The 20,072-nt window shown below is 53.2% G+C and overlaps 1 protein-coding gene across 4 annotated transcripts in view; it reads right to left on the bottom strand.

Moving 5' to 3' along the window:
* RAPGEF4 (Rap guanine nucleotide exchange factor 4) overlaps positions 1-20,072 on the bottom strand; it is a 419,418-nt gene that overhangs the window by 109,952 nt on the left and 289,394 nt on the right. For all 4 annotated transcript variants that reach the window (XM_075317338.1, XM_075317339.1, XM_075317340.1 and 1 more), the window contains one exon: positions 12,931-13,019. In XM_075317338.1, the coding sequence (XP_075173453.1) occupies positions 12,931-13,019 (89 nt within the window). The remainder of the gene's footprint in view (positions 1-12,930; positions 13,020-20,072) is intronic.

Below are 20,072 nucleotides of genomic sequence, written 5' to 3'. Positions count from 1 at the left end.
CCGGCGTCGGACGGAGAACCACCTTGTCTTGGTGAAAAACCAAAAAGGGTGACTCCGAAGAGAAAGCAGCCAAGTCAGAGACTCTCCTGAGAGAAGTTATGGCCACCAGAAAAACCACTTTCTGGGAAAGTCGAAACAAGGGAACCTCCCTAAGAGGCTCAAAGGGGGGTTTCTGTAAGGCCGTGAGGACCAGATTAAGGTCCCAGGGATCCAAGGGCCTCCGATAAGGAGGAATGATGTGAGATGCGCCCTGCATGAAGGTGCGCACCTGAGCCAACCGGGCGATACGCCGCTGGAACAACACTGAAAGAGCCGAGACCTGTCCCTTGAGGGAATTGAGGGATAGTCCTAGCTGCAGACCGGACTGTAGAAAAGACAGGATGGTCGGCAAGGAAAAAGGCCAAGGAGCATGGCCGGACGAACGACACCAGGACAGGAAAATTCTCCAAGTCCTGTGATAAATCCTGGCCGAGGAAGACTTCCGAGCCTGAGTCATAGTGGAGATGACCTCGGAAGGAATGCCTGAAGCCGTCAGGATCCAGGACTCAAGAGCCACGCCATCAACCTGAGGGCCGCAGAATTCTGGCGGAAAAACGGACCTTGAGAGAGTAGGTCTGGGCGGTCCGGGAGACGCCACGGCACTTCCACGGACAGACGGAGCAGGTCTGGGTACCACGCTCGTCTGGGCCAGTCTGGAGCAATGAGGATGACCCGACGGCCCTCCATTCTGATCTTGCGCAGGACTCTGGGCAAGAGAGCTAGAGGGGGAAACACGTAGGCCAGACGGAACTGGGACCAATCCTGAACCAGCGCGTCCGCTGCCAAGGCCTGAGGATCGTGGGAGCGAGCCACGTAAACCGGGACCTTGTTGTTGTGCCGGGATGCCATGAGATCCACTTCCGGAGTGCCCCACTTGCGGCAGATTGACCGAAACACCGCCGGATGCAGGGCCCACTCGCCGCTGTCCACGGTTTGACGGCTGAGATAATCTGCCTCCCAATTTTCTACGCCTGGGATGTGGACTGCGGATATGGTGGACTTGGAGTCCTCCGTCCACTGAAGGATGCGCTGTACCTCCAACATTGCCAGGCGGCTGCGAGTCCCGCCCTGGTGATTGATGTAGGCAACCGCTGTCGCGTTGTCTGATTGGACTCGAATGTTCTTGCCCGCCAACAGGTGGTGAAAGGCTTCGAGAGCTAGGAGCACAGCTCTGATTTCCAGAACATTGATCGAGAGGGCTGATTCGGCCGGAGTCCAAGTGCCCTGAGCTCGGTGGTGGAGAGACACTGCTCCCCAGCCGGATAGACTGGCATCCGTGGTGAGAATCACCCAGGACGGGGCCAGAAAGGAGCGTCCCTGGGATAGAGAGAGGGGCCGAAGCCACCACTGAAGAGAGCTCTTGGTCTGTGGCGACAGAGTCACTAGCCTGTGCAAGGAAGAGGTCCGCTTGTCCCAACAGCGGAGAATGTCCAGCTGCAGAGGACGCAGATGGAACTGGGCAAAGGGAACCGCTTCCATTGACGCCACCATCTGACCCAGCACCTGCATGAGGTGCCTGATGGAATGACGGCGGGCCCGCAACAGAGAGCGCACCGCCCAATGAAGGGACTGCTGTTTGACTAAGGGCAGCTTGACAAGTGCCGGCAGAGTCTCGAATTGCATCCCTAGGTACGTGAGTTTCTGGGTCGGGGTCAGAGTGAACTTTGGCAGATTGACAATCCACCCGAATTGGACAAGCGTGGCAAGAGTGAGCGAGACACTCCGCTGACAGTCTGCACTGGATGAAGCCTTGACTAGAAGGTCGTCCAGGTAAGGAATCCCTGCCAACCCCTGGAGGTGCAGAACCGCAACCACTGCTGCCATGACCTTGGTGAACACTCGAGGTGCCGTGGCTAGCCCGAAGGGGAGAAGAGCCACGAATTGGAAGTGTTCCTCCCCGATTGCAAAACGGAGCCAACGCTGGTGTGAAACTGCAATTGGCACATGCAAATAGGCATCTTTGATGTCGATGGATGCAAGAATATCTCCCTGGGTCATTGAGGCAATGACTGATCGCAGAGATTCCATGCGAAAGTGCCGCACCTGAACATGCTTGTTGAGAAGCTTGAGATCCAGGATGAGCCGGAAGGAACCGTCCTTTTTGGGGACTAGGAAGAGGTTTGAGTAGAAACCTCTGAACCGTTCCCGAGCGGGAACCGGTACAATCACTCCGTTGGCCTGCAAGGATGCCACGGCCTGTGAGAAGGCGGCGGCCTTGGAGCAGGGGGGAGTGGACAGAAAAAATCTGTTTGGCGGGATGTAAGAAAATTCTATCCTGTAGCCGTGGGAGATGATATCCCGCATCCACTGGTCGGAGACGTGTTGAAACCACACGTCGCCAAAGTGGGAGAGCCTGCCACCGACTAAGGACGTTGCTGGCGCGGCCCGATAGTCAAGAGGAGGCTGCCTTGGTGGCAGCGGCTCCTCCGTTCTTCTGGGGACGAGGCTTCGTGCGCCAGTTGGGATTTCGATCCTTAGCTGAGTTAGTGGACGAGGCTGAGGGCTTAGAGGAGGACCAGTTAGAGAACCGAAAGGACCGAAATCTCGACTGGTTCCTGCCCTGGACAGGTTTCCTGGTTTTAGTTTGTGGCAAGGAAGTACTCTTCCCGCCAGTAGCTTCCTTAATGATTTCATCCAGTTGTTCACCGAACAGCCGGGTCCCAGAAAGAAGGGAATTTTGTATACTTACCGTAAATTCCTTTTCTTCTAGCTCCAATTGGGAGACCCAGACAGTGGGTGTATAGCTACTGCCCTCTGGAGGCCGCACAAAGAACTACACTTAAAAGTGTAAGGCCCCTCCCCTTCTGGCTATACACCCTCCCGTAGGAGTACAGATTCCTCAGTTTTAGTACCAAAGCAAGAAGGAGGAAAGCCAATAACAGTTTCAAAAACAAATTCAATCCGATAACACGATCGGAGAACTTAAGAAACAACATGAACAACATGTGCACCCGAAAAACGAAACCCTAAGAACAAATAGGGCGGGTGCTGGGTCTCCCAATTGGAGCTAGAAGAAAAGGAATTTACGGTAAGTATACAAAATTCCCTTCTTCTTTTTCGCTCCTAATTGGGAGACCCAGACAGTGGGACGTCCAAAAGCAGTCCCTGGGTGGGTAAAAAGATACCACATGAACGGGCTGTCAGACAGCCTCCTCCTACAGGTGGGCCACCGCCGCCTGAAGGACCTGTCTACCTAGGCTGGCATCTGCCGAAGCGTAGGTATGCACTTGATAGTGTTTGGTAAACGTGTGCAGACTCGACCAGGTAGCCGCCTGGCACACTTGCTGAGCCGTAGCCTGATGCCGTAATGCCCAGGACGCACCCACGGCTCTGGTAGAATGGGCCTTCAGTCCAGATGGAATCGGAAGCCCAGCAGAACGGTATGTGTGAAGAATTGGTTCCTTGATCCACCGCGCCAGGGTGGATTTGGAAGCTTGCGATCCCTTATGCTGACCAGCGACTAGGACAAAGAGCGCATCAGAACGGCGTAGAGCCGCCGTGCGAGAAATGTAAATCCTGAGTGCTCTCACCAGGTCCAACAGATGTAAACCCTTTTCAAATTGGTGAACTGGATGCGGACACAAAGATGGTAAAGTGATATCCTGATTGAGATGAAAGGAAGAAACCACCTTGGGAGAAAACTCTGGAATTGGACGCAGTACTACCTTGTCTTGGTGAAACACCAGGAAGGGAGATTTGCAAGATAACGCCGCTAGCTCGGACACTCTTCGAAGAGACGTGACCGCCACAAGAAAAACTACCTTTTGTGAAAGCCGAGAAAGGGGAACCTCTTTCAAAGGCTCGAAAGGCGGCTTTTGGAGAGCAATGAGAACCTTGTTCAGATCCCAGGGTTCCAATGGCCGTCTGTAAGGAGGAACGATATGACAAACTCCTTGGAGAAACGTGCGTACTTTAGAAAGCTGTGCCAAGCGCTTCTGAAAGAATACGGATAGCGCGGAGACTTGACCCTTAAGAGAGCTAAGCGACAAACCTTTTTCCAACCCAGACTGCAGGAAGGAAAGAAAAATTGGCAATGCAAATGGCCAGGGAGAAAACCCTTGAGCCAAGCACCACGCTAAGAAAATCTTCCACGTTCTGTGATAGATCTTAGCTGAGGATGGTTTTCTAGCCTGTCTCATTGTGGCAACAACTTTATGGGATAAACCTGAGGCCGCTAGGATCCAGGACTCAATGGCCACACAGTCAGGTTCAGGGCCGCAGAATTCAGATGGAAAAACGGCCCTTGAGACAGCAAATCTGGACGGTCTGGAAGTGTCCACGGTTGGCCTACCGTGAGATGCCACAGATCCGGGTACCACGACCTTCTTGGCCAATCTGGAGCGACGAGTATGGCTCGATGGCAGTCGGACCTGATTTTCCGGAGAACTCTGGGTAACAATGCTAGAGGTGGGAACACATAGGGGAGTCGGAATTGCGACCAATCCTGAACCAAGGCGTCTGCCGCCAGTGCTCGGTGATCGTGAGACCGTGCCATGAAAACTGGGACCTTGTTGTTGTGCCGTGACGCCATCAGATCGACGTCCGGCGTCCCCCAGCGGCAACAGATCTGCTGAAACACGTCCGGGTGAAGGGACCATTCTCCTGCGTCCATGCCCTGGCGACTGAGAAAGTCTGCTTCCCAGTTTTCCACGCCTGGGATGTGAACTGCGGATATGGTGGACGCTCTGCTTTCCACCCACGTCAAAATCCGTTGGACTTCTTGAAAAGCTTGGCGACTGCGTGTTCCCCCTTGGTGGTTGATGTACGCCACCGCCGTAGAATTGTCCGACTGAATCCGAATCTGCTTGCCTTCCAGCCATTGTTGGAAGGCTCGCAGGGCAAGATAGATTGCTCTGATTTCCAGAACATTGATCTGCAGGGTGGACTCTTCCAGAGTCCAAATCCCCTGAGCCCTGTGGTGGAGATACACCGCTCCCCACCCTGATAGGCTCGCATCCGTCGTGACCACTGCCCAGGACGGGGGAAGGAACGACTTTCCCTGTGACAATGAGGTGGGGAGAAGCCACCAACGCAGAGAGTCCTTGGCAGTCTGAGAGAGGGAGACAGTCCTGTCGAGGGACGTCGACTTCCCGTCCCATTGGCGTAGAATGTCCCATTGTAGAGGGCGCAGATGAAACTGCGCGAACGGGACTGCCTCCATTGCTGCTACCATCTTTCCTAGGAAATGCATGAGGCGCCTCAGTGAGTGCGACTGGCTCTGAAGGAGAGATTGCACTCCAGTCCGTAGCGAGCACTGCTTGTCCAGTGGAAGCTTCACTATCGCTGATAGAGTATGAAACTCCATGCCAAGATAAGTCAGAGATTGGGTCGGGGTTAGATGAGACTTTGGAAAGTTGATAATCCACCCGAAACTCTGGAGAGTGTCTAGTGCCACCTTCAGACTGTGTTGGCATGCCTCTTGAGAGGGTGCCTTTATAAGCAGGTCGTCTAGATACGGGATGACCGAGTGACCCTGCGAGTGCAGAACAGCTACTACTGCCATGACCTTGGTGAAGACCCGGGGGGCTGTTGCCAGACCGAAAGGTAACGCTACGAACTGTAGGTGTTCGTCGTGTATGACGAAGCGTAGGAAACGCTGATGCTCTGGTGCGATCGGCACGTGGAGATACGCATCCTTGATATCTATTGATGCTAGAAAATCTCCTTGAGACATTGAGGCTATGACGGAGCGTAGGGATTCCATCCGGAACCTCCTGACTTTTACGTGTCTGTTGAGCAACTTTAGATCCAGGACGGGCCGATACGATCCGTCCTTTTTTGGGACCACAAACAGATTGGAGTAAAAACCGTGACCTTGTTCCTGAAGCGGGACGGAGGTCACCACTCCTTCCGCCTTTAGAGCGGCCACCGCCTGCAACAGAGCATCGGCTCGGTCTGGTGGTGGAGAAGTTCTGAAGAAACGAGTTGGCGGACGAGAACTGAACTCTATCCTGTACCCGTGAGACAGAATATCCCTCACCCAACGGTCTTTGACGTGTGACAGCCAGATGTCGCCAAAGTGGGAAAGCCTCCCACCGACCGCGGGTGTGGGAATCGGAGACCGCAAGTCAGGAGGACGCCGTCTTGGCAACGGTTCCTCCGGCTGTCCTTTTTGGGCGTGACTGAGACCTCCAAGAATCTGAGCGTCTCTGGTCTTTTTGAGTCTTTTTTGACGAGGCGAATTGGGACCTGCCCGGTCCTCGAAAGGACCGATAACCAGACTGACCCTTCCTCTGTTGGGGTCTGTTTTGTCTGTGTTGCGGTAAGGATGAGTCCTTACCCTTGGAGTGTTTGATGATTTCATCCAAACGCTCTCCAAACAATCGGTCACGAGAAAAAGGCAAATTGGTTAAGCACTTCTTGGAATGAGAATCTGCTTTCCAATGTCTCAACCACAGGGCCCTACGCAAAACAACGGAGTTGGCTGACGCCACTGCCGTGCGGCTTGTAGCGTCAAGAACAGCATTAATCGCGTACGACGCGAATGCCGCCATTTGCGAGGTCAATGGTGCTACCTGCGGGGCACATGCACGTGTGACGGAGTCAACTCGCGCAAGCCCGGCTGAAATAGCTTGGAGTGCCCATACGGCCGCAAAAGAAGGCGCTAATGACGCTCCAATCGCTTCATAGATGGATTTCAGCCAGAGCTCCATCTGCCTGTCAGTGGCATCTTTAAGTGCCGCTCCATCTTCAACTGCAACCAAGGATCTAGCTGCAAGCCTGGAAATTGGAGGATCCACTTTTGGACACTGAGTCCAACCCTTGACCACCTCAGGGGGAAAAGGATAGCGTGTATCTTTAAGCCGTTTAGGAAAACGCCTTTCAGGATAAGCGTGGGGTTTCTGGATTGCGTCTCTAAAGTCAGCGTGGTCCAGAAAAGTGCTTAAAGTACGCTTAGGGTATCTGAAATGGATTCTCTCGTGCTGCGAAGCTGACTCCTCCACAAGAGGAGCTGGTGGGGAAATATTTAACATCTTATTGATGTTAAATATAAGATCATTAACTATGGCGTCACCATCTGGTGTATCTAGATTGAGAGCGGTCCCAGGATCAGAATCCTGATCAGTGACGTCCGCCTCATCACCCATAGATTCATCTCGCTGGGATCCTGACCATTGAGATGAATGTGAAGGCCCGTCATAGCGAGCCCGCTTAGGCTGCCCGGGGCCATCGTCCGAGTCAGAGTCTTCACCCTGAGGTGTATATGCCCGTCCCGGAGCTTGGAGCTGAGGGGGACCAGGGGGCAATGATTGCACAGTGTCCGTGGCCTGAAGTACAGGCCTAGCTCGCAATGTGTCAAGAATTTGTGACATAGTGAGAGACATTCTGTCAGCAAAAGCTGCAAACTCAGTTCCTGTCACCTGGACAGCATTCACAGGTGGTACACCCTGGGACACGTCCAGCAGAGGTCCCGACTGTGCAAGCGCCGCAGGGGCCGAGCACTGCACACAATGGGGGTCCGTGGAGCCTGCCGGTAGAAAAGTCCCACAAGCGGTGCAGGAAGCATATAATGTCTGTGCCTTGGCACCCTTGCGTTTTACGGACGACATGCTGCTGGCTCTCTGCAATGTGAGAGAGTCTATAGCCAAAGGGCGACCAGCGCTATGCAATACAAAGTATTTGTAGAAACAAAATACTAAGAATAATACTGGCACAAGAGGGGGTGAGCCCTGAGGGCTGCTTACCGCCCGCTGAATAGCGGGTAAGAGGCTGCAGATTCCTTGTCTGGGTCTCCCCGGCTCCCCTCTGCAGCTCAGCGTGTCAGCAGGAATGGCTGCCGGCGTCTGTGGAGAGGGGCGGTCCGTGGGAGTTCCCAAACAAAAGTGCGGGAAACAGTGTCCCCTCTGTGCCGATTGTGAGGGCTGGAGTATGTAAAAACGACTCCAGCCCTCAGCGCTGATGCACTGGCCAACGTCCCGCCCCTCTCCTGACTGGCAGGTCTGGGGGCGGGAACGAACGGAAGCAGGCCGCAAAAGCCGGGGACTCGAGTTATCAGCGCGGCCGCCGTAAAAGCGCGGGCCGCGCTGAAGTCCCCGGCGCACCACAAGTGCCAGCCGCGCCGCAGTCCCAGCGGCCGGCATGACCGAGTCCTAGACGTGGCCAGCGTCCCGCCCCTCTCCTGACTGGCAGGTCCGGGGGCGGGAACGAACGGAAGCAGGCCGCAAAAGCCGGGGACTCGAGTTATCAGCGCGGCCGCCGTAAAAGCGCGGGCCGCGCTGAAGTCCCCGGCGCACCACAAGTGCCAGCCGCGCCGCAGTCCCAGCGGCCGGCGCGACCGATTCCCAGAAGTGTGCCTGCTTCAGCGAAGCTGAATGAGGCCATGGCACAAGCGCCGTAGCGCTGATGTCCCCCGGCGCACTACAACACCCAGCATGCTGCGGTGTGAGCGCCTGCACGGGGACACAGAGTACCTTGAGGAAGCAGGGCCATGTCCCTGATGTACTCCGCTCCATCCAGCATCTTCTCCAGGGGCTGTAGATGGAGCACGGTCTCAGTGCCTGGAGACCGGTAAATCCCACTTCACCCAGAGCCCTGTAAAAAGGGATGGGGAAGGAATCAGCATGTGGGCTCCTGCCGCCGTACCCGCAATGGGTACCTCAACCTTACAAACACCTCCGACATACAGTGGGGTGAGAAGGGAGCATGCTGGGGACACTATATGTGTCCTCTTTTCTTCCATCCGACATAGTCAGCAGCTGCTGCTGACTAAAAACAATGGAGCTATGCGTGCGTGTCTGACCTCCTTGCGCACAAAGCTAAAACTGAGGAATCTGTACTCCTACGGGAGGGTGTATAGCCAGAAGGGGAGGGGCCTTACACTTTTAAGTGTAGTTCTTTGTGCGGCCTCCAGAGGGCAGTAGCTATACACCCACTGTCTGGGTCTCCCAATTAGGAGCGAAAAAGAAAAGGGAGCCCAGCTAGAAACTTCTTGGAAGCAGCGTCTGCTTTCCACTCACGAAGCCACAAGATCCTGCGGATCGCGAGGGAATTAGCGGAGGCTACCGCTGTGCGGTGAGACGCTTCCAAAATGGCAGACATAGCATAGGATGAAAAAGCCGAAGCTTGGGAAGTTAAGGCTACCATTTCGGGCATAGAGTCCCTAGTGAGGGAGTGCATCTCCGCCAGAGAAGCAGAGATGGCCTGAAGAGCCCACACTGCTGCAAAGGAAGGGGAGAAAGAGGCCCCTGCCGCTTCATATACAGATTTGGCCAGAAGGTCAACCTGGCGGTCAGTGGAATCCTTAAGAGAGGTGCCATCCGCCACAGACACAACTGTCCGGGCTGAGATTCTAGACACCGGAGGATCTACCTTTGGTGACTGAGCCCACTCCTTGACCACCTCAGGTGGAAAAGGAAAACGGTCATCAGAGGTACGCTTAGGAAAGCGTTTGTCAGGGCAGGCCCTGGGTTTGGTCACAGTGGCCTGAAAACTGGAATGGTTAAAAAACATACTCCTTGCTCTCTTAGGTGAGGTAAACTGGTGTTTTTCTACCAGACAGGCTTGTTCCTCTGACACAGGTGGATTAAGGTCCAGAACGGCAGTGGAATCCTTAGTTAATGGACGCAATCAAGTCACTAACATCTGCATCACCTTCAGATAGATCAATGGGGTACATAGACGTAGCGTCTGAGCCCACAGTAAGGGCATCCTCCTCGCCTTGCGATTCATCACGTGAATCAGAGCCATGGGACGAGGAAGGAGAAGAGTCCCTGCGTCTCCGTTTAGGAGGACGGGGTCTGGGATCAGATGAAACATACTCTGTGAGCTCTGCAGAGCGAGTCGGAGCAGCAGAGGCACCCTGAGAAGGGGGATGATGCATGGTTAGCAGAGTCCGTGACAGCTGTCCCATGGAGTCGGCAAAGGACTGGGAGATAGCTTTAGAAAACGATGCTACCCAAGCCGGGGGTTCAGCCACCGGGGACGGAGCAGCCGGAGAGACCCCTGAGGAGGCTCCAGGCTGAGGCACCACCACGTTAGAGCAGGCATCACAGTGTGGATATGTGCTTGGTTCGGGCAATATGAGCTTACATGCAGTGCATATAGCGTAAAGCTTTGCAGCCTTGCTCCTAGTGACAGACATGCTGCTGAGGTGGAGGCTCTGTAATAAAAGAATTCACTCCTTCAGAATGACCCCCAGAGAGTGTATAAAAGTCCACAACCAAAGGTTGTGGCTTACCAGGCCGTTTTTGTGTGCCCTCCGGATTCCCAGCTTGGACCCCCAGACAGCTTGCAGAGCTGCAGCAGCCAGCGCCGATCAGTGTGAAAACGCTGAGAAAATGGCGCTGGAGTGAGGAGGGGGGGCGGGGGTTAATCCAAGTGCGGGAACCGGAGGGCTAAGGAGAACTACAGGGGAGGGAAACATCTCCTCAGAGAGGAGTGTCCTCCCCTGTGCTGAACGGCCGGTGGGCTGACATGCAGGGGAAGAGAAACGAAAGTAGGCCGCGGCCGAAGCCGGGGACTAAATTTATCCATGCGGCCGACGAGCAGGCACCCTCGGCGCGGTTCTCAGGAAAAAACCGGAGAACCGGCCGGAAATCACAGCAAAGGAACCCCTGGTACCGCCATGCTCAAATAACACACTCTCCCCACACAAGGAACCCCTGAATAACGTCTCATATACTTAGCTTTTTGAGACGCAGGGCCATGTCCCTGAGGGATGTGCGCGCCGTCCAGCAGGGGCCTGAAAGGGCTGCGGATGGAGACCGGTCTCCTGCAGGGCAGTGAGAACCGTGAAGGCTCCCACTTCAAGCCAGAGCCCCAGGGGATGGTGAAGGAGCGCGGCATGGAAGGCTCCTGCCTTGAGATCAACCTTAACAGCACCGCCGACACAGTGGGGTGAGAAGGGACATGCCGGGAGTCCAGGATGGACCTGCTTTTCTTCCAATTCTTTAATTAAAAATCAAAAATCAAAAGAGGATGCATGTGTGTGTGTGACCTCCTGAACACAAAGCATTGAACTGGTTGGATTTGTCATCCGGGGGTGTATATGCTCGGAGGGAGGAGCTACACTTTTAGTGTAGTACATTGTGTGTCCTCCGGAGGCAGAAGCTATACACCCATGGTCTGGGTCTCCCATAAGGAACGATGAAGAAAACCAATGTTCCCCCGGGCTGCAGTTTTTGTTTTTTGTTTTAAAAAAAGGGCTATACTCCCCCTCCCCAGGTCCAGGACTAGTTATCCGCTGCTGCTCCCGATCCCGATGTCTGTTGTTGTCTGCAGCTCTGACGTCACATTGACAACACTGCAGCCAATCACTGAGCTCAGCGGCTCTGCCTGAATTCACGACAAGACCCACACGGCTCCGTCATATTACCAGCACTGGGGTAGTGGCAGAAATTCTGTTCTGGACCCAGGGGGGGAGCGCAAAGCACAGTTTTGAAGGAGGGGTTGGGGGGTGGTTTACAGCAGCCAGGAGTTAGTGGATTTCTAAAACTGGAAAACTCCCTTAAAGAGGACAATCCAACAGGATTTTCCTATATAAACTAAAGCCAGTGCTATACTGGTGCTATCATGCTGATTCGATACATACCTTTAGTTGTGAGATCGGATGTATACTTTCTGAAATACAGGTGAGTAAAGTCTGTTAAATGCACTGTTATTTGAGTGATAGCAGCTACAGAATATCTAATAGGTGGGTCGGGTTTGCTGGTTATTCCCGCCACCATCTGCCTCCCAGTCCTTCCTCCTTCTGACTCTGTTATTACAGGGGAGAAGGGAAGGAGGAAAGACAGGGAGGAAAAAGGACAGGGAGGAGAAAGGACAGGGAGGAGAAAGGACAGGGAGGAGAAAGGACAGGGAGGAGAAAGGACAGGGAGGAGAAAGGACAGGGAGAAGAAAGGACAGGGAGGAGAAAGGACAGGGAGGAGAAAGGACAGGGAGGAGAAAGGACAGGGAGGAGAAAGGACAGGCAGTCAGATAGAGGTGGGAATAACTAGCAAAACCCGACCCACCTATTAGATATTCTGTAGCTGCTATCAATCAAGTAACAGTGCATTTCACAAAATTTACTTGCCTGTATTTCAGAAACTAAACATCCGATCTCACAACTAAAGGTATGTATAGAATCAGCATGATAGCGCCAGTATAGCACTGGCTTTAGGGGCACTTTGCACACTACGACATCGCAAGCCAATGCTTGTGATGCCGAGCGCGATAGTCCCCGCCCCCGTCGCAGCTGCGATATCATGGTGATAGCTGGCGTAGCGAACATTATAGCTACGGCAGCTTCACATGCACTCACCTGCCGTATGACGTCGCTCTGGCCGGCGAACCGCCTCCTTATCAAGGGGGCGTGCCGTGCGGCGTCATAGCAATGTCACACGGCAGGCGGCCAATAGAAGCGGAGGGCGGAGATGAGCGGGACGTAAACATCCCGCCCACCTTCTTCCTTCCATATAACTGGCCGGGACGCAGTTAGAAGATGTTCCTCGCTCCTGCGGCTTCACACACAGCGATGTGTGCTGCCGCAGGAACGAGGAACAACATCGTAACATCGGTCTTTCCACAATTATGGAAATGACCGACGCTACTCCGATGATACGATTACGACGCTTTTGCGCTCGTTAATCGTATCATCTAGGATTTACACACTACGATGTCGAGAGCGACGCCGGATGTGCGTCACTTTCGACATGACCCCACCGACATCGCACCTGCGATGTCGTAGTGTGCAAAGCCCGGCTTAGTTTATATAAAAAAATCCTGGTGGTAGATCCTCTTTAAGGCAGCAAACAAATTAAAAAAAGCTTAGATTTTATTAATGGGTTGATGGAATAGGAATCCACACAGAATCTGCCACATAGAACATGGGAAAATCTCAATCTGAGCTCCAAAAAAACCTCATGACCTGAGATTCTATCGTCAGGACCCATCTTTTTTCACATTTTTTACCTATTGATTCATTCATGCTCGGCTCCAGGCGCATGGTTTCTAAGAAGTGTTCCAAAATTTTCTCTGGATTCCCAGACATCACAGTGTACCTAGAAGATATACAGACTATTATTAAAATGTATAACAATGGTAACATAGACATAAGGAACGCAGAGTATTTTTATTGAAGTTTTCCAACCCGAGCCCCAGGGGCCACATATGATGGGTCTCAAGTCCAAGCTGTTGGCAACTTCTGATTATATTGCAAACAAATTATATTGTGTATTATATCATTAAAACACGACACCAGCAGTGTAATCTTATCATTAACTATATGGTCAGAATCACCGCACAGACACTATACGGTCGGCACAATAACCTGCAAATTCTGTAAGCATAATGCCACTAACACCTCTCTTCTTCACTTTGTTAGTTGTCAATTAAAAGAAGGGAATTTTGTTTACTTACCGTAAATTCCTTTTCTTCTAGCTCCTATTGGGAGACCCAGACAATTGGGTGTATAGCTTCTGCCTCCGGAGGCCACACAAAGTATTACACTTTAAAAAGTGTAACCCCTCCCCTCTGCTATACACCCTCCCGTGCATCACGGGCTCATCAGTTTTGGTGCCAAAGCAGGAAGGAGGAAACTTATAAATTGGTCTAAGGTAAATTCAATCCGAAGGATGTTCGGAGAACTGAAACCATGAACCAAAAGAACAATTCAACATGAACAACATGTGTACACAAAAGAACAACAGCCCGAAGGGAACAGGGGCGGGTGCTGGGTCTCCCAATAGGAGCTAGAAGAAAAGGAATTTACGGTAAGTAAACAAAATTCCCTTCTTCTTTGTCGCTCCATTGGGAGACCCAGACAATTGGGACGTCCAAAAGCAATCCCTGGGTGGGTAAAAGAATACCTCGATAAAAAGAGCCGAAAAACGGCCCCCTCTTACAGGTGGGCAACTGCCGCCTGAAGGAGTCGCCTACCTAGACTGGCATCTGCCGAATCATAGGCATGCACCTGATAGTGTTTCGTGAAAGTGTGCAGACTCGACCAGGTAGCCGCCTGACACACCTGCCGAGCCGTAGCCTGGTGTCGCAATGCCCAGGACACCGACGGCTCTGGTAGAATGGGCTTTCAGCCCTGAAGGAATCGGAAGCCTAAAAGAACGGTAAGCTTCAAGAATCGGTTCCTTGATCCACCGAGCCAAGGTTGACTTGAAAACCTGAAATCCCTTACTCTGGCCCGCGATAAGGACAAGAGCGCATCAGACCGGCGCAGGGGCGCCGTGCGAGAAATGTAGAGCCGGAGTGGTCTAACCAGATCTAATAAATGCAAATCCTTTTCACATTGGTGAACTGGATGCGGACCCAAAGAGGGTAAGACGATATCCTGATTGAGATGAAACGGGGATACCTTAGGGAGAAAGTCCGGGACCGGACGTAGAACCACCCTATCCTGGTGAAACACCAGGAAGGAGGCTTTGCATGACAGCGCTGCTAGCTGAGACACTCTTCTGAGTGATGTGACTGCCACTAGGAAGGCCACCCTTTGCGAAAGGCGAGATAGAGAGATCCCGCATCGGCTTGAAAAGTGGCTTCTGAAGAGTCGTCAGCACCCTGTTAAGATCCGAGGGTGTTAACGGACGCTTGTAAGGTGGGACCGGAAAGCGCCGATACTTGTCCCTTGAGAGAGCCGAGAGACAAGCCCTTGTCCATTCCGGATTAAAGGAAAGAAAGAAAAGTGGGCAAGGCAAACGGCCAGGGAGTAAAACCCTGATCAGAGCACCAGGATAAGAAGATCCTCCAAGTCCTGTGATAGATCTTGGCGGACGTTGGTTTCCTGGCCTGTCTCATGGTGGCAATGACATCTGGAGATATCCCTGATGACGCTAGGAGCCAGGACTCAATGGCCACACAGTCAGGTTTAGAGCCGCAGAATTCAGAAGGAAATATGGCCCTTGAGGCAGCAAGTCTGGTCGGTCTGGGAGTGTCCACGGTTGACCCACCGTGAGGTGCCACAGATCCGGGTACCACGATCACCTCGGCCAGTCTGGAGCGACGAGGATGGCGCGGCGACAGTCTGACCTGATCTTGCGTAACACTCTGGGCAGTAGTGCCAGAGGAGGAAATACATAAGGCAGTCGAAACTGCGACCAGTCGTGAACTAGCACGTCTGCCGCCAGAGCTCTGTGATCCTTGGACCGAGCCATGAATGCCGGGACTTTGTTGTTGTGCCGAGACGCCATTAGATCGACGTCCGGCGTTCCCCAGCGGCAACAGATCTCTAGAAAAACGTCCGGGTGAAGAGACCATTCCCCTGCGTCCATGCCCTGGCGACTGAGAAAATCTGCTTCCCAGTTTTCTACGCCCGGGATGTGAACTGCGGAGATGGTGGAGGCTGTGGCTTCCGCCCACAGCCGAAGCCGCCGAACTGCTCGGAAGGCTTGACGACTGCGTGTGCCGCCCTGGTGGTTGATGTACGCAACCGCCGTGGCGTTGTCCGACTGAATTCGGATCTGCCTGCCCTCCAGCCACCGCTGGAACACCTTTAGGGCTAGATCCACTGCCCTTATCTCCAGAACATTGATCTGAAGGGAGGACTCTGTCGGAGTCCAGGTTCCCTGAGCCGAGTGGTGGAGGAAGACCGCTCCCCACCCTGACAGACTCGCGTCCGTCGTGACCACAGCCCCGGCTGGGGGCCGGAAGGATTTTTCCTTCGCCCAGGAAGTGGAAAGAAGACACCACTGAAGAGAGGTTTTGCTTTAAGGGAAAGAGAGACGTTCTTGTCTAGGGACGTCGACCTCCTGTCCCATTTGCGGTGTCCGATAGAATCGGACGCAGACGAAACTGCGCAAGGGAACTGCCTCCCTTGCTGCCACCATCTTCCTTAGAAAGTACATGAGGCGCCTCAAGGGGTGACTGGGCCCGAAGGAGAGATTGCACCCCTGTCTGTAGTGAACGCTGACTATGCACCGGAAGCTTCACTATCGCTGAGAGAGTATGAAACTCCATCCCGAGGCAAGTCAGTGATTGGGTCGGTGTCAGTTTTGACCTTGGAAATTTGATGATCCACCCGAACCCCTGGAGAGTCTCCAGAGCAATGGTCAGGTTGTGTTGACATGCCACCCAGGAGGGTGTCTTGACTAGAAGATCGTCTAGGTAAGTGATCACCGAGTGGCCCTGAGAGTGTAGGACCGCCACCACTGCTGCCATGACCTTGGTGAAGACCCGTGGGGCTGTCGCCAGGCCGAATGGCAGTGCCACGAACTGAATTTGTTCGTCCCTGATGGCGAAACGCAGAAAGCGTTGAAGCTCGGGTGCGATCGGCACATGGAGATAAGCATCCTTGATGTCAATTGATGCTAGGAAGTCTCCTTGTGACATCGAGGCTTCAGAGTGTTCACCGCCTGAAAAAGTGCATCGGCTCGCTCGGGGGGCGGAGATGTTTTGAAGAAACGAGTCGGAGGACGAGAGCAGAGCTCTGTCCTGTAACCGTGAGACAGAATGTCTCTCACCCATCGGTCTTGGACATGTGGCCACCAGGCGTCGCAAAAGCGGGAGAGCCTGCCACCGACTGAGGACGCGGTCTTGGTGAGGCCGAAGTCATGAGGAAGCCGCCTTGTGACTTAGACCGCCATGCAGAAGAGTTCCTCTAGCCCTCCTCTGACCTGTTGGACGTGGACGAACGGAACTTTGCTGAGGACCGAAATGACCGAAACCTTTGGACTGGGGCAAGGACGAGACCTTTCCCTTGGACTGTCTAGTAACTTCATCCAATTGCTCGCCAAACAAACGGTCGCCAGAAAATGGCAAACCGGTTAAGAACTTCTTGGAAGCAGAGCCTGCCTTCCATTCACGTAGCCACATGGCCCTGCAGACTGCCACCGAATTGGTGGATGCTACCGCTGTACGGCTCGCAGAGTCCAGGAACGGCGTTCATGGCGTAGAACGAAAAAACCTACGCCTGAGAAGTGAAGGACACAACCTGCGGGGCAGAGGTATGTGCAACCGCAATAATCTCAGCCAGAGAAGCTGAGATAGCTTGGAGTGCCCTCACGGCTGCGAAGGCTGGAGCAAAAGATGCGACTATGGCTTCATAGATGGATTTCATCATAAGCTTTATTTGCCTGTCAGGGCATTCGTGAGAGATGGACATCTGCCACTAATACTACGGATCTAGCCGCCAGCCTAGAGACTGGAGAATCCACCCTGTGACACTGAGCCCAACCCTTAACAACGTCAGGGGGGAAAAGGGTAACGCGTGTCAATAAGGCGCTTAGTAAGCGCTTGTCCGTAAAGTTCTGTGTTTCTGGACGGCCCCTCTGGAGTTAGAGTGATCGAAACACGCACTCCTGATGAAGTCGGGGAAGGTTCCCAGCGGGCCCGCTTAGCCTATCAGAGGCCGCGGTCCGTGACGGAGTTCTCACCGTGGGATCTGGGTGTTACCCCAGGAGCCCCTTGTTGTACCGACCCAGAGGGACCCGGGAGCGATGAACTCACAGCTCCCTGGCCCTGTGTTCTCGGTCTGGACTGCAAGGCTTCCAGTATCTTAGCAGACCCTCTGTCCATAGACTGAGTCCTGGAATGTGAAAGCTACTCAGAGATTTGCTGATTCCAACATGCAAACTCTGTCCCTGTCATCTGTGCAGTGGAAACCGGCGGTACCACCTGGCCGAGGGTCCCACCAGTGCCGGAGGCTCCGGCTGAGTGAGTGCCCTCGGGGCCAAGCATTGTACACAATGAGGGTATGTGGAACCTGCCTGTAATATAGCCGCACAAGAGGTACAGGTTGTAAAATAAGCCAGTGCCTTGGCACCCTTATTCTTTAAGAGCAGACAACAGCATGTCGTCCGCAGAGTAATCAGTGAGGGTATACAGCCAAAAGCAAATAATGCTGCCGAACAGTGAGATCATATACCATATAAATAAACATATATATATACACTGCGGCACCAAGGGGGGTCAGCACCTGAAAACTGGTGCCCCACAGTGCTCAGTGAGGGGGAAGGAGGATACCAACGTATGCTCCAGCCCTCCCTGCCGACATCCAGTCGGCCGTCCCGTCGTTACCCCTGACTGGCAGGCCCGAGAACGGGAGTATATGGTACTAGGCCGCAAGAGCCGGGGACTAAATTTAAAAACGCGGCCGGCAAACATGGCGCGGTCGGCGCGGTAGTCCCAGTCTCACAAACCACTCAGCCACCTCTGCGGCATTTGTAACACAGATGCTGCATGCACCGTCCCTCAGGGGACACAGAGTACCTTATGATGCAGGGCTCTGTCCCTGATGATGTCCAGTCTCCTGTCCGTCAGAATCCCCCAGGGGCTGCGGATGGAGCCCGGTCCCAGTGCATGGCGACCGGTTAGGATCCCCCTCTCCCAGAGCAGTGGAGCAGATTCAGAGATCCTCCACCGGCAGAATTATAACAATGGCTGCCGGCGTTCCGAGGGGAGGAGAGAGCCGTGGGCGGAACCGCAAAAGTGCGGGAACCTGGTGGCCCATAGTGATCAGTGAGGGGGGCGGAGGACAGCGAAGTGTGCTCCAGCCCTCACTGTCGGCATCATACCGACCGTCCCGCCTTTCTCCCTGACTGGCAGGCTCAGGGGCGGGAGTTTAACACACTAGGCCGCAAAAGCCGGGGACTAAAGTAAAAACCGCGGCCGGCAAACAGGCACGGTCGGCGCGGTAGTCCCAGACAAAAAATCCACACCGCAGTCGCAGCTGCGTCTGAGGCCAAGGTGCTTCATGCACCGTCCCAACGGGGACACAGAGTACCTGTAGATGCAGGGCCATGTCCCTGACGATACTCCGTCTCCTGTCCGGCAGATTCCCCCAGGGGCTGCGGAGGGAGCCCGGTCCCAGTGGCTGGATGACCGGTTAGGATCCCACTTCCCCAGAGCCCCTAAGGGATGGGGAAGGAAAACGGCATGTGGCTCCTGCCTGTGTACCCGCAATGGGTACCTCAACCTTAACAGCACCGCCGACTCAGTGCGGTGAGAAGGGAGCATGCCGGGGGCCCTGTGAGGGGCCCTCTTTTCTTCCATCCGATATAATCAGCAGCTGCTGCTGACTAAAATGTGGAGCATTGTGTGCATGTGTGCCTCCTTCAACACAAAGCATAAAACTGATGAGCCCGTGATGCACGGGAGGGTGTATAGCAGAGGGGAGGGGTTACACTTTTTAAAGTGTAATACTTTGTGTGGCCTCCGGAGGCAGAAGCTATACACCCAATTGTCTGGGTCTCCCAATGGAGCGACAAAGAAATGTAATGTTATGTTTCTTTTAGGTCTTGAAAGCGGATCTGTCATCAGATTTCACAGTACAAACTGTGGGCCATCGTACTACATATGTCACCAATTTTCTAAGTAAATATAAATTCCTCACCAGATATTGGTAAAAATACATCCAATCCACACAGGCAAATAAATGAAACCATGGATGTCCATAAATTATGTGCAAAAATGAGAAATTACACCGAAAAAAGTATAGAACACCTGAAGACAAGAGAGGTGCAAAAATCTATGGAAAGTCATGACACTAGCTGAAATCTATCAGTATTTAGAAAGCAATCCTGCCATTTAGTAAAAAATAATATCAGCTGGTTCAACTGATTGCCTATAAAAAGGTGTCTGATTACCAAGGTGCCACACAAGAAACATCTCATGATGGGTAAAACTAGTGAGCTGTCTCAAGTGCTTTGCAGCCTTATTGTTGCAAAACATACTGAAGGCACTGGTTGGTTACAGAAGAATTTCTATACTACTGAAGGTTCCAGTGAGCAATGTTGGAACCATAATCGTTAAGTGGAAAGAACATACTTTCATCATAAACCAGCCACGACCAGGTGCTCCCCACAAGATTTCAGAGGAGTGCACAGAATTATCAGAAGAGTTTTCCTACTAGTTTTCCTACTCTGTGGAGAGCTACAGAAAGACCTGGAATTAGTAGGTGCAATTGTTTCAAGTTTGCTGGGAGAACATAGTCAGGTCAGATGAGACCAAAATTGAACTCTTGGGTTGCCATAAAACACACCATGTTTGGTGGTGAAAAGGTACTGCATATCACCCCAAAAACACCCTACCAACAGCGAAGTTTGAAGGTGGGAACATCATGTTGTGGGGCAGTTTTTCAGCATACGGCACGGGACATTTTCATATAA

Source organism: Anomaloglossus baeobatrachus, chromosome 7 (assembly GCF_048569485.1).
Source record: "Anomaloglossus baeobatrachus isolate aAnoBae1 chromosome 7, aAnoBae1.hap1, whole genome shotgun sequence".
NCBI lineage: Eukaryota > Metazoa > Chordata > Amphibia > Anura > Aromobatidae > Anomaloglossus > Anomaloglossus baeobatrachus.
The sequence above is the reverse complement of the archived record's forward strand: the minus strand, read 5'-3'. Positions and strand labels throughout refer to the sequence as shown.